Consider the following 14367-nt stretch of genomic DNA (forward strand, 5'->3'; position numbering starts at 1 on the left):
GCCCTGCGCTTTCCACAGCCAAGTGCCATTGAGCATGCGCAGCATCGCTCCAGCTGAGCGCTCACGTCAAGCATCGCCCGCTTATCACGACCCAAACGGGCGAAATGCACGTAGTGATGCCGATTAACATAAACGAGAAGTAAATGTCCCATATTTACTCTTTTATGACCCCTTACTCACGCAATAGTCTGTCTATATTTCTTGCAAGCCTCCTGTGTTGAACAGGCGCGATTTTTCTCTTTTAGTCAAATTGTATTCAAATTTGTAATTGCACAGCGATAGCCTGGAAATCTTAAATTTATTGAATCATCAATACGAAATCTTTGAAGTATGCTTTATGGTGTGCCAATACAACAATGCGACCACAGTCGAATAGTCTGGTAATAGTATTACTAAATAATAACAACAATAATAAGCAGAGTAACAAAAATGCGCCCTCTACGTGACAATTGAAGATTTTAGATTTTCATAGGTACAGCCTGTCCATAACTGCAGACAAAGTACAATATTTTCCTCTCCTGGGACATGTCTCTACTGACACCATGCGGTGGATTGTCATATTGCAACGTCTCAAACACACACGCCTACCGGGCTTGTAGTGGAACTGGCCGATGTGATTGTCATACACAGCGGTCTACAGAACCAGGGCTGTTTTTAGATGTATATATACAGCTTCAAAACGTTCAGTATGAAAACATCACCAATAAAGACCTGATCATTGCCCTGGAAAACCACAGCCTCAGCCTCCCAGACTGTCAAGACCCTCGCAGAGATACTTCACAGTGATCTGACATATGCAGACTACATAACCACAACCAGCAGGACCTAGAGCTTTTTCTTATACAACATCAGAAGATTTTTTCCCCCTCCTCACCACCTCCTCAGACCAACTCCTGGTCTAAGCCCTGGTTCTCTCCTGCAACTCCTTGCTTGCTGCCCGAACTGCGTTGTGATCAAACTCCTGCAAGTTTCATAATGCTGCTGCTTGTTTTGTCCACAATTTCCCAAAAATTCTCCCATGACTCGCCCTTCCTGATCTTCCTTCACTGGCTACCAATGGTGGCCCACATCCATTACATTACATTCTTGGCATTTACCAGGCGCTCTTATCTAAAGCGACTTACATCAGTTACAATTTTTTTTTTAAACAATGTTATCCATTTATACAGCTGGATATTTAAGTCAGAGCTGGGAATGACGTCACACCTGAGTTGACCGCGTTCCAGTACAAGTACGACAAGAAAACCAAGATAGCTAGCTAGCTACCCCCGACCCGCCATTGTTAGCCATTGTTAGCAATACCAGTTGATAACAACATATTACGCGGTATGTTGTGCATACAGACACCGTAGCAACATGTCCACAGCCAGAAGTTGGACAGTGCTGTGCATACGACTGATTTAATGTGACACAAATAAGACAGAAGTGCTAATGAACAGTATAATACTACAGCTTTCAGTTCTGTTGATGCGCGGAGCTGCCATCTTGGATTTTGAGGTTGGGGTTGGTGAGGTTCTCCGACTTTCCGAGACTTCAGGGGGCGTTCCAGTTGAAATTTCCGACTGGGAACTCGGAAACTCCGACTTCCCAGTTCAAATGGAACGCAGCATAAGTACCTTGCCCGAGGTACAGCAGCTGTGCCCCGGCAGGGAATCAAACTGACAACCTTCCAGTTACAAGTCCTGCTCCTTAACCACTGTGCTACTATGCTACACTGCCACCCCTACAACCCACCCCTACATCCACTTCAAAATGCTAATGTCAGTCTACCAAGCGGTGAGGGGAATGGCCCAACCCTACACCAACCCTACCCTGCACCATGATAGGCGGGCGGTATTTGACGTGAGCACGCAGATGATCGCCCCACCCTACACCAGTCCGGCTGTTCCCCTCCCTCCTTGTAACCTCACGTCCCGGCCACACCCAATGTCTGCCTCGGTCTCTATGTGCTGGAATGAACTTCCTGTTTCAGCTAGAAAACAGCAACACTCAGGATGCAACAGTTCTGTAGCCTGTATAGCATATATTCAGCCTGTATATTCAGCTAGTTTGGCCAGAACAGCTGAGAAATTGACCATCTTTCATCACAGACTGAAGACTCACCTCTTCAGGCTACATGTCAGCCCCCCCCTACCCAAAGGTGATCTTTCGCCCCTCTCATGTGTAATTATACATGTAGGAAGTGTACTTTAGGGCTTCATCTAATTAGATATGTGGTTTACCTCAGGGCATGTGTTAGCACAGAATTTGGAATGGTGTAGTCCATAGTCCATAGGCTATGCATATTGCATTGCACTTACATGTTGATCTAGGCATGCACTTGTGATCTCATCACTGACCCTTATTCACGTGTGATTTGTTGTGTACTGTTTGTGCAACCTCTCATGCCACTTCATTAGATGTACTGTGTAAGTCTCTCAGGCTAGGAGCACCTGTTAAATGCCAGTAATGTAATGTAATGCAATTAGGCAGCCCTGTTTGACTCACATTTCGATGGCTCTCAGATGAAAACTAGAAATGGTGCTGACTCATCACTTACAAGCTTAAGATGCGGAGGATATTCCAGCAGGTGCAGTTTGTGGAGTGAAGCTTCTTCCCTCCGTCACTCCCTGCAGTCTCCTGCTGTTTAAGGGGATGCCACTGCAAGGCAATCATTGTGAGTCACCCTGGATACGAGAAAATAATGAGAGTTACTCTGTTTGTAAGGAGAAGATGGCCAATACTTCTCACAAAAAAAACAGGCACAAAACTGAAAAGAAATCAATATTTAAAAGACAAATAAAAAGGAAACAGCCTTCAGCACACAGCCAAACCTCTGAAAAATAATCTCCCACTTTCCAACCACACACCCTTTGTTATCATAAATACAATTAACCAAACAAACGGGTCTGCGGGGAGGCAGGTGGAGACTCTCCTTCACACCTCCCTCCGTCTCTCCCAGTCTTGTATAATGCAAGACGGGCCAAGCTGTGGCTTCAAAATGCCTTGTTTCCAGAAGTGCACAGTCCCTCTGACCCAAAACTGTCATGGCAACCAACACGGGAAGAGTTACATCATTGAGGGTCCCACTGTCACACAGGACCCCTGGACACTAGCAAATCCCTCCAGCCTTGCAGATAGACAGTGCCCTCTGTGTAACACGCTGGGGGCACACATATCTCTCCTCCATGGCTCTTACCAGCCTCCAGGGGCTCCTACGCTATTCTCACTCAGGGCTATAGGGAACCTCTCGCTGGTCACCAGGCAGGTCCTCACTGGTACCTCAGACTTCCTCTCCTGCTGCTTCTGGGGTCAGCTCTCCCTCCTGGCCCTGCCAGCTGCTTCCTGTCCCAGGCCCCACAGGGCAGCTGAGACCCCTGGGACAGTCCCTTTCAGGCCCCTCCCCCCCTCTCTGATCCACAATGGCGCCCTGATGTTCACAGCTCCGGTTCCTTGTCTTGATGGTCCTTCTACTCTTGTTATTTGGCAATATCAAAGATTAAGCACTGGGTCACTCCTTAGCTGTGGGGAGTATGAATCCCACTCTGACACCAAATGTAATGAGAATCTGGCCAAATACCTTTCAGAAAAACCAAACAAAAGGAGGAAAATTTACAAAAAATAATAATTTATTTTAAAAATGAACAAACCAAAAGAACCAGGCTTCAGCACACAGCCAAACCACTGACAAAAGTAAGCTCCTGCTCTCCAGCTACTCTCCTGCTTTATAATGAGCCCAGTTAGGGCAGGTGAGGCTCGTTAACAAGGCAGTTCCCAACAGTCACAATTATAACAATTCATCTGTTTATCTGTCAATCTGAAATTGATCTGTTATTGATAGGTATGAATCAGTGATTTATACCAAGGATCCTTCAACAACATACAAATATTAAAACAATTAATACAAATTATTAATTAACCAAACATCTACAAACTGTTAATGGAGGAAGCTGGAGTAATAGATTTTTTTTTTCTACAGTCCCTGAAACTACTCAAGTTATCATGCCTGCAGTCTTATATCCATGCAGTTACACATCAAACATTATGTAATAATATTACCTTTTCATGTGGAATGCAGCCGGCAGTTTTGTTATTATCAATAACCCTGACCACACTCAGGAACACGTTAAAAACCCCAGTGCTAAAAACAATAATCTCACAATCAACCTCCTATATAATCACATTGTGCGTGCCAGTGTGGGAACATGCATGCAGTGTGTAACACACAGTGACTCAGTACAGGGCCTCCATCAGCATGTCAGTCTTTATCCACTGTCACCATGAGGATATAGGAGGGAAAGAGTGAACTGCTTCAAGGCCTGTGTGTGTGTGAGGGACTGCTCCAGACAGAACTGCTCTAACACTCAATTTAAAATAAAGAGCACCACGCTGACTGCAAGGCCATTTAATTATTTCATACCAAACAAATGAAGTGAAACCATGTTTTTTTATTTTTTTTTCAAAATCTAGGAATCATGGGTACTGTAGTCAAAAATGCCAAGCATCTGTTGAACTGGTAAAACAGGAAAGGAAGAAGCAAAGAGTAACACATTTGGTATACACTGTGACTGTATGGAGCAGCATGTGGTCCTTAGTACAGGAGTGACTGCGTTTTCCTTCCTGCCTCCGCTGTTATACATCCCCCCAGTCCAGAATGGCTGCGGTCTGGTAGGCTGAGGAGGTGTCTTTGTGCCTCCACATTCTCAAGAGCAAAAACAAAAAAAAAGGAGGGAACTCAGACTTCTTTTCAGCAGAAAAACTATTCAGAATAATTCAGCATCAATTATTAAGAGATGAACTTCAAAAAAAAAACGAAACAAAAAAACAGGCACCATCTGGTCCTCCAGAGATGGAACTGAAGTACACTGCTCGCAGCACAACAGCAGAATGCTTTTTTTCTCAGAGAGACACACTTCCAGAACTGGTGCTCTATATAGATATTGAAAGATATAGAGCCGTAGCTCCGCCCAAGGGGGCAGGGAATGTGAGAAAATAGGCCGAACACCAAAAGTAGGCCGAAGTCTCAGGCCAGACCTCAACAAGACCAAAATCCCTTTCTTCATGCTGTGTTCACATGTACGTTCACTGAACGTACAATGAAATTGTTTTTTTTTTTAAATCTCAGGACATTAAATTTAACAGTACATGAATTGCCTTATATTGTTGTTCCCAGATATTGTCTGAGAAGCTTTGTAATTTTGTTAATTGCTTTGAGTCTTCTCACAACAGCTCTGTGACATTGTAGGAATGCTTCCACATCCTCACAACATTACAGAAACAGTGAGAAGCATTATCATGTTTAAAGGACAGTGGGCAGATGTGGAAACACTGATAGACAGGAGATTACATACACATATACACACATATGTTTTGTCATTCAACAAATGCTCTTACTCAGAGTGACTTACGAAGTAGGAGCACAAAGGTTATCTAAGAGCCATATTCATGTGCTTCAGCAGTCTTGTGCTGCCACGTGTTTTTGGTGCCTCTTTGACTTGAAAGCACCACAGTGATGTGATGGGGCACAAAGTTAATTGGCTCATACAAGGTAGTGATTGACAGTGTGTGTTGGCTCCGCCTATTATGGCTCACTTCCCCATCACTGAGAAACACCCTGAGAAACAGCATCATAGGGGGGCGACGTTGAGCTTCTGCAGAGGAAAGAGATGGAGGTGTGTGTGTGTGTGTGTGGATGTGTGTGTGTGGATGTGTGTGTGTGTGTGTGTGTGGATGTGTGTGTGTGTGTGTGGATGTGTGTGTGTGTGTGTGTGTGTGTGTGTGTGTGTGTGTGTGTGTGTAGGTGTGTGTGTGTGTGTGTAGGTGAGTGTGTGTGTGTGTGTGTGTGTGTGTGTGTGTGTGTGTGTGTGTGTGTGTGTGTGTAGGTGTGTGTGTGTGTGTGTGCAGATGTGTGTGTGTGTGTGTGTGTGTGTGTGTGTGTGTTTGTGTGTGGACATGTGTTTATGTGTGAGTGTGGATATGTGTGTGTGTGTGTGTGTGTATATGTGTGTGTGTGAGTGTGTGTGTGTACGGGGGGGTGGGGGGTGGGGGTGGGGGAAGGATCCAGCCGAAAGCAGTCAGCATCCTCTGTTCCAGCCCAGTTACCACGCCGACGGGCCTGCTTAGCATTCTGGCGCTGAGTGAGCTGGGAGCCCGGGCGGCGGCGGCGAGGGGGACATGGCTGCGAACACCATGATGAAAGGCATCAAACCGCTCCTTTGTGCTGCTCCCGCAGGAGAGGCACTCTGGCTGCTCAGGAAGCCGCTCACGCATCTCCGATCTGTCCGGCGGCCCCCGCACCTCGCCCCCCCCCGTCCCAGCCTGCCTCGTACCCTTGCACCGGGCTCTACAGCCGTGCCTCAGCTTTGGGAAACAGCCACAACAGACCAGACCAGAATGTATTCATATTAATGTGGAAACACATACGTGCAGGTGCACACACATACATACAAAAAAAGAGCAAATACACAATCACCCACATGTGCCCTGACATACAAACATACACACGCAAAAAGACACACAACTGCATGCTTTCACATACACACTCATGCTGTCACACACACACACACACACACACACACACACACACACACATGCACACACACACAGGTGATCTCATTACTGATGTGCTCATAACTGCTTCTCTCTGGCTTGCGTCATTAGCAGAGCGATCTTTGCTGTGAGTCACCCACAATCTCTTCAGAGGTGTTGTGTAAGAGAGGAGGTGCTCTGGGCCTGAAAAGAAGCCCAAGAGGCTGCGCTGAAAACCATCCTAAACTGGTAAAGGTGTGTGGCATGAAACGACAAGAAGGGGTTATTCATACCAGACACATACAAATGCTACGGAGCTAAAACAAATACATGACCTACTTTATCATCTCTTTTTCTATATTTCAGATTCTGTCTGCAAGGTTTATGACTTCTCTTGTGTTAAAGTAATAAATAATAGCTTGTTTCGTGATGTACAATATGACATTTTGTATTTAGAGAGTCTTTGCTCTCTAAATACAAAACCTCTGATGCACTACATATACACTACACGTATCTGATGAACGTCATCAAGCAATAGCAAATAGTGAAGAATAGGAATAAGAATAAGAATAAGAATAAGAATAAGAATAAGAATAAGAATAAGAGTAAGAGTAAGAATAAGAGTAAGAGTAAGAATAAGAATAAGAATAAGAATAAGAATAAGAATAAGAATAAGAATAAGAGTAAGAATAAGAATAAGAATAAGAATAAGAATAAGAATAAGAGTAAGAATAAGAATAAGAATAAGAATGAGAATAAGAATGATTATAAGAATAAGAATCATAGGAATAGTCACAGGGAAACAGTGACCGTGAGCTGCTATATTTTATAAAAGGCCGATTTCGTCGTCTGAATGAGAAGTTAACTGCTGACAAAGTCTGTAAGACAGAAGTTCAGACAGAACCCGCAGGCGTGCTGTCATGGAGGGTCCGACACCCGCCACCGCACCACTATCAGCTTCCCCCCAGATTCCCCTCTGTGTGCGTTTGCTTTAGCCTGGGATGTGGAGCGGTGCAGCGGTTCCCTCGGGGTGATGGATTGGTCCTCCCTGAACCATCTGGAGGAGGCCTGGCGTGACTGCCGGGCCCAGGGCAGGCGAAGCTTTCTGGATCTTCTCTCTCTCTCTCTCTCGGGGAGGGAGCTGCCACGCTTACACACTCCCACTCACACACCTGCCAAACCCCACACCCAGCGGCTCCATGTCCATCCTACAGGAACTGGCAGTGCCGATGCCGCCCTGTTCGTCTGACTCTAACACAGGAAGAATGTTATTCGGGGCCCCACGGCCCCCAGGCATCCCCTCGCCACCAGCTCGGGATCCTCGGAATGCAAACTTAGTTTGCAAAACGAATAAGAAAAAAAATCCTCACAATGTGTTGGTCTGTGATAATGCATGGGTTTGCACTGTCATGAGCTCTTTTTTCTTGAAAACTTGAAACTTGAAACTTGAAACTTGAAAGGTTCAGTGAGTAACTTTGAGCAATATATTTGAGTGCAGCATATTTTAACAGCATTTTTGAAGGCAAAAGTTGCCTGTTTCAAATGTAAGGTTACATGCTGACAGCGACATGTATTCCCATTCAGGTTTGGGTCGAGGTTAAGGTTCACTGGGTTTATGGTTTGTTCGGTTTGGTTTTTTGCAGTGGCACCCAGCTGGAGAGCCACAGAGCGGCGACTGTCTCAGCCACACCCGACTCCTCTCACCCTGCGTTACTGTTGGTGCCCTCAGCAGTTCCTCCTAGCCGGGGAAACTGAAATAGCTTTCATTAGCTTACATTTTCCTTTCTCTCATTTATTATGCAGCTGGACGTTTACAGAGGCCATTCAGGTTAAGCACTTCACTCAAAGCCACAACAAAAGTGCCCCCTGGGAATCGAACTGGCAACTCTTGTGCTGGAAGTCAAGCAGGCTGCCAAACGAATGTAACGTAATGTAACCTGGCAGTTATGAACACAGCTACTTAACCAGCACACAACACATGTTGTATTCGTAAGAATGAACTCATAAGAATTGACTCATAAGAATTGCCCTGGAGCCATTGAGGTATCTTGGTGTCAGAGGGTATTCAAACCCCACTGTTGCTTTTCTTCTCACACACAACCCTCTCACTTCTGATTGGCCCACATGCATCACGTGGGGCGTTTCAGTGAATCAGAACCCAACATTCTCTGCATGTGAAGATTTAAAGTGCCTGCCCTTTTCGAATTCTCAGGTCAAAACCCTCTCTGATGTACCTGATCTGATAATAACCAGGCCGCGCTGGTTGAACGAGGCGCTCGGCTCATCTCTCCGGTTCGTGCCCTCCGCTGTGCCACCACTCCCCAGCAGCTCCTGAAGTTTACCACCCCCGGACTGCGTGATATTTCTCCACGTTTCTGACAATACGAAACCTGACCGCGTCAGGGCTCAGCGAGGTTTAATTAAAGTGTGTAAAACGAGGGAGCTGAAATTGCTGGGCGTAGCTTTCTCTCCCACCTGTCGCTGCGCTTGTGAGCACATCCACTTTTGGGGAAAATAGCCTCTTTGTCGTAGGGCCGTGTGAGTTAATTAACGGCACCCAGCTGTATCGGTAAAAAAAAGAAAATACTGCAGCTGTAAGCAGAAAGCACCAGAGAGGCTGCTTTTACAGTAGAGGTGACGATGGTGAAAACCTCTTGATTTGTCCAGGCTATTTATATACTCATGTCCCACAAAAATGGGAAGCATCATTTATAAATATCATCAAGAGGCACCCAATGTCTTATGCATGGTCTCATGTGATACTGAAGTATTTGTCTAACAATGAAGAGCTCATTAACTCAGTTCTGCAATATCACGTGTGTAGGTTGGCTTAACTTGTACGTTTTCCCAAAAATGGAATACTAAGCCTGCAATGTACCTAAAAGGACTGGCCCAAGCTACCCAAATAGCAGATCTGATCAAGATGATTGTTTTTCACTGGAGTTTGTAGAGAGAGCCTCCAAGGAGGCTGATTGACAATAAACCAGCTAACCAAAAACATAAAGAAAACAGTGAACGAAGGGGTCCACTGAGGTTTAAGCAGAGTTGGCGGTGATGTTTCATTCTTAAGGTCTATAAGATCAATATGTGTTCAGTCCCTTGTGGCTGCAGCCCATCGCCCTCGCAGTGACACAGGCTAATGGATTATCTGAATCTTTGACCATGAGATCAGTGATCAATCACTCGGATCCTAACTGGAATGTTGCAGTGAACCTCTAAAAAAATGAAGAGAAACCCAGAGTTGTATTCCTCCTCATCAATATTCATGACTGGAGAACCTTGCCCAAAATAAAGAGCTAATTCACTGCAGTCAGTAGAGTCTCCTGTCTGAAAGTGTGCGTGAAAAGGGGAAGCTCATTGCGGTGACTCATCCTTCACATGGAAACAGTCGCAGGTTCACGCTGCGTTTGGGGCTCTGGTGCGTGAGGATCTCAAAACGGCGGCCGAAGAATATTGCGGTGGAAGATGGTTTGAAACGCGGTGGCGGGCTCGCGGGGTCTCCAGGGGACACAAAAACACAAAACTCTGCACACTCCTTCCTCTTTATTTTTGTACAAAAATATCTCAGAAGTAAGAAAAGGCGGCTTACGAATCACATTTCTGCAGCCGTCAAACATTTTCCTCTTAAATATATATATGTGTATTTCTCAATAATAACAAGTCTGTGTAACAATGTCAGCAAACTCAGCATTCTTCTACTGCTAAAGGCCCTGTGTTCTTTCCATAGATTTATATTGATTAAACAGACATAGCCAGTTTGAACTGTCCCAGTCATTGGTTATAATAAGTGGCTAATAGTCATGTCAGGACCCTGTAGTAGTAGCTGCTTCAATCATGGCCAAGGTGGATTGGATGGTTCAGTGAAATACCATAGAAAATCAGTCCGATCATTAAAGATGTTAGCTGAGCATTGTTACGGCATTTCACTCGCTGAGGTGACCGAGGCATTGTGAAAAAGTAACTCGCTTTCCCTGTCATGGACAATCAGCTTGTTTTGATCAAAAAAAAAAAATCAAAACAACAACACAATAATAATAAAAACATTGCCAATCGATAATAAGGACTCTTATTGTTTACAGCTATAAGGATGCTGATTTGCTAGATTTAAAAAAAACAAAAAGCAAAGGTGTAACAGCAGAGCTAGAGATGGGAAAGAAAGACTGTGTGCACCCCAGAGTGGGTGGAGCCAACATGAATCATTATACCAATCACTGAGTTCTCGTCGCTGGAAAGCACATTATTTTGATTGGTTCAAATGAATGATTGACAACATATGATAGCTCCACCCATCATGTGGGTTAACCAAGCTTCACCTTCCCATCACCGACTGCAAAACCATTCTCAGACCTGATAATCAATCCAGAGTAAGGATATGTATGTCCAGCCAGGTAGGTGCGCTCCGCTCAGACATTATCAAACCAAATGGAGAAGTCCATCTGTGATGGGGAATCGGAAAGCTCTTGGAGACAGATGGCAAAATAAAAATCAAAGAAATTAAGGGGTCGTGCTTTCTCTGTACCGCAAACTGATGTCAATGCTTGTTATGCCTGCACTATTATTAGACATTTTTATTGTTATTATTAATATTATTATTATTACAACAATAGGTATTATGAAAACATCAGTATTTCCTTTGAAGATCAGAAACTTGAAATTTAAGTAAAGTATATGTTAAATTTTTTGCAGTGTTTGAAATGACGTACCTTCATCAATTTGAGTGCAGTATAATAATAATAATAATAATAATGATAATAATAATAATAATAATAATAATAATAATAATGGTAAACTTGTGGTTAAAACTCTCTATTATGCTGGTTGTACAAAAAGCATATATCTGAAGGGTAGCAGTCTTTCATGTGGTCGATCAGTTTAAAGATGAAAAGAAAAGTTTATCAGAGAAGATAGGCCCAGATCACTTCTCCACTTGGCATGCGGCGTGATGTTTGATTCGCTGGCTGTCAGTTCATGCCCCGCCCTCTCCCTCCTCTCCTCCAATCAGAGCGGTGCTGAGAGGGCGAGCGAGACGGTCCAGATCGGGGCGAGCAGCCAGAGCGGAGACAGGGTGAGGCGTAGCGAGAGCGGCGTGGCCGAGTCGGAGGTGCAGGAGCACACCTCGTAGCCGTTCTCCGCGTGGTTGGCGTGGTGCTGGCCCCGCGAGCGCGTGTCTGTGCCGTTGGCCTCCATGGCCGGCGAGTCCGACTGCATCTCCACGCACACCAGCCAGTCCTTCCCTATGGACCGCGGGTAGCCCAGTTCCACCTCCATATCACTGCCCACCACCCGCCAGTACTCTGTCCCCTTAAAGAAGTAAGAGGAACCTGAGGGAAGGAGAGAGGAGGGAGGGAGAGAGAGTGAGAGAAAGAGGGAGAGAAAGAGAAGGAGAAAGGGAGAATGAGAGAGAGTGAGAGGGAGAGAGGGAGAGGGAGAGAGAGTGAGGAGACAGGAGAGAGAGTGAGAGAAAGAGGGAGAGGGAGAGGAGAGAGGGGGGGAGAGAAAGAGAGACAGGGGTTGAGAGAGTGAGGGAGAGAGAGAGAGAGAGAGAGAGGAGACAGGAGAGAGAGTGAGAGAAAGAGGGAGAGAAAGAGAGGGAGAGAGGGAGAGAGGGAGAGAGGGAGAGTGGGAGAGAGAGAGAGAGAGAGGGAGAGAGGGAGAGAGGAGAGAGGAGAGAGGAGGGAGGGGGGGAGAAAGTGAAAGTGAGAGAAGGGAAGGAGAGGGAGAGAAAGAAAGAGAGACAGGGGTTGAGAGAGTGAGGGAGACAGAGGGAGGGAGATAGAGGGAAAAAGAAAGTGAGGGATACAGAGAATGATGAGGGAGTGATAGAAAGAAAGAGAGAGTGTGTGAGTGTTACAGAAACTAACATTGACAGTAAGAAATTCTCACAATCACTGCTGTTACTATGAAAATATGTGTTTGTCCTTTGATTGGATGGTCTCTCTGGATTAACAATGAGCGACAGAGTGTGTGTGTGAGTGTGTGTGTGTGCGTGCATTTGTGTGTGTGTGTGTGTGTGTGTGTGTGTGTGTGTGCACCCAGGTAAACAGCATAGAGGTGCAGGAACTGTAAAGAAATTTTGATTTTGCATTTATTCAGAGATGCTGACAGGGATCCTGTCACATGGTCCCCCCCCCCCCCATGTGCAAACCCCACTCTGCAGTCCGGCCTGCAACCCCCCCCCCCCCCACCTCGTGTTTAAGCTCCGTGATTTTGTTTTGCTGCCTGCTAAAGCGCTTAGCGCCCCAGCCTTGGGGAGGGATCTTATCTGAGAAATCAATTCTGATTCTGAAAGCCACGCTTGAGTCTTATTTTCGGCTCCGTCTCTGTGCTCCGCCACCTCCCTCCACCCCCGGCCCGCAAATAAACAGCTGTTTGTCACCTGGCTTTCTGCGTCTGACACATTACCATGCCACGCTCACGCCTTCAGATCCATCTCCACCCCCCCGGGGCTGAGGCAGCAGCGGGTACAGGCGTGGGGCCGTCACACTTCTACAACAATCCCACTCCCTGCTGCCATCCAACACCATCATCTCAACTGTCATCTCACTGCCACTTTCACCACACCACCGGGTGGTTATTAGTTCAAATCTTGATAGATACTTAAATAAGATACAGGACTGAATCTGAAGGGTTCTTCAGGGGAAAGATAGCATGCCACCACTGGGTGACAGGGGCAGCGGTAAACTGAGCGGCTGGCATGCAGAATGCTCCTTATTGACACAGACATTGGAATGCAGCATATTAAATGTGCATATTCTGTTCCACTCCGAATAGCTCACTCTGCCAAACAGCCTCTCCTCCCCTCTCCTCTGTTTCAGAGATTGCCACACTGCGCCTCCTTAATTACAAAAGGCAGAGAAATAACCGGCTGGAAAAGTGAGTGTGATTGCTTAGCTCTCGCTCTCTGTGTCTGTTGCTTTCTCTCCATCTCTTTCTCCCTCGCTCCTTTTCCCTCTCTCTCCCTCACTCTTGCTCCTTCTCTCTCTTTCTCTTTCACTCCCTTTCTCACTCTGTCTCACTTTCTCATGGTGCTTTGACCATGCTTCTTTTCTCATGCTCCTTTGAGGTAATTGTATTTCCAATACCCTCTGGTGCGTGCTTGTTTTCTTATTGATACTGGAGCCAATGTCTCCCCCTGTAGGCAGAGCAAACACACACACACACACACACACACACACACACACACACACACACACACACACACGCACACACACACACGCGCACACACATACACACACACACACACACACACGCACACACACATACACACACACACACACACACACACACACACACAGCCAGCTGCAGTTGCCCAGTATGGCTATAGTTCAGCAATTGCCTGCCACCGTACTGATGCTTGCCCTACTAATTGTGCCACAAAGAACAAAGCATCACAACAAGAATATTTTCTGGCGGTCAGGAAGCTACCTCCTGCCTTCCTTCAACTCTCAACCCCACTACAGTCATCACCCTGGCAGCATAAATGAAGGGGCCTAGTGAAGCCCAAACTACTACTACTCGCTACTGCTAGTACTAACTACTACTAGCATCTGAACGTTCCTACTTCCAATTGCATACAAGCACTACGAATGTGTACGAGCACATACACACTTGTGGTGAAAGAGTACGAACATGCGCTTCACCGAAAGTGTACGAGCACGCGTTTCATGATGAGTATGTCAACGTTCCTGCCACAGAGCGTGTGTGAGCAGGCCTTGCAGAGAGGCCCGGGATAGTGCGGCACTCACTGTCAGACCACCTCATGGCGTCGTCCAGCTGGGACGGCACCCCCTTCCAGAGCGTGGTGTCTTTGGGGTACCCCGTATCCATGCGCCGCAGGTGGTCGTCGTAGCGCCAGTACCG

General features: G+C 46.1%; 1 protein-coding gene across 1 annotated transcript in view; it reads right to left on the bottom strand.

Moving 5' to 3' along the window:
- Positions 1-11328: 11328 nt before the first annotated feature.
- Positions 11329-14367, bottom strand: part of mmp17a (matrix metallopeptidase 17a) — a 37762-nt gene continuing 34723 nt past the window's right edge. Inside the window, exons 9-10 of the mRNA XM_036529443.1 lie at positions 14253-14367; positions 11329-11828 (exon numbers count right to left, since the gene is read on the bottom strand). The exon at positions 14253-14367 is cut by the window's right edge and continues 143 nt beyond it. Of these exons, the coding sequence (XP_036385336.1) occupies positions 11506-11828; positions 14253-14367 (438 nt within the window). The 3' untranslated portion in view covers positions 11329-11505. The remainder of the gene's footprint in view (positions 11829-14252) is intronic.

This window comes from Megalops cyprinoides, chromosome 5, assembly GCF_013368585.1.
Source record: "Megalops cyprinoides isolate fMegCyp1 chromosome 5, fMegCyp1.pri, whole genome shotgun sequence".
Taxonomy (NCBI): Eukaryota; Metazoa; Chordata; class Actinopteri; order Elopiformes; family Megalopidae; genus Megalops; species Megalops cyprinoides.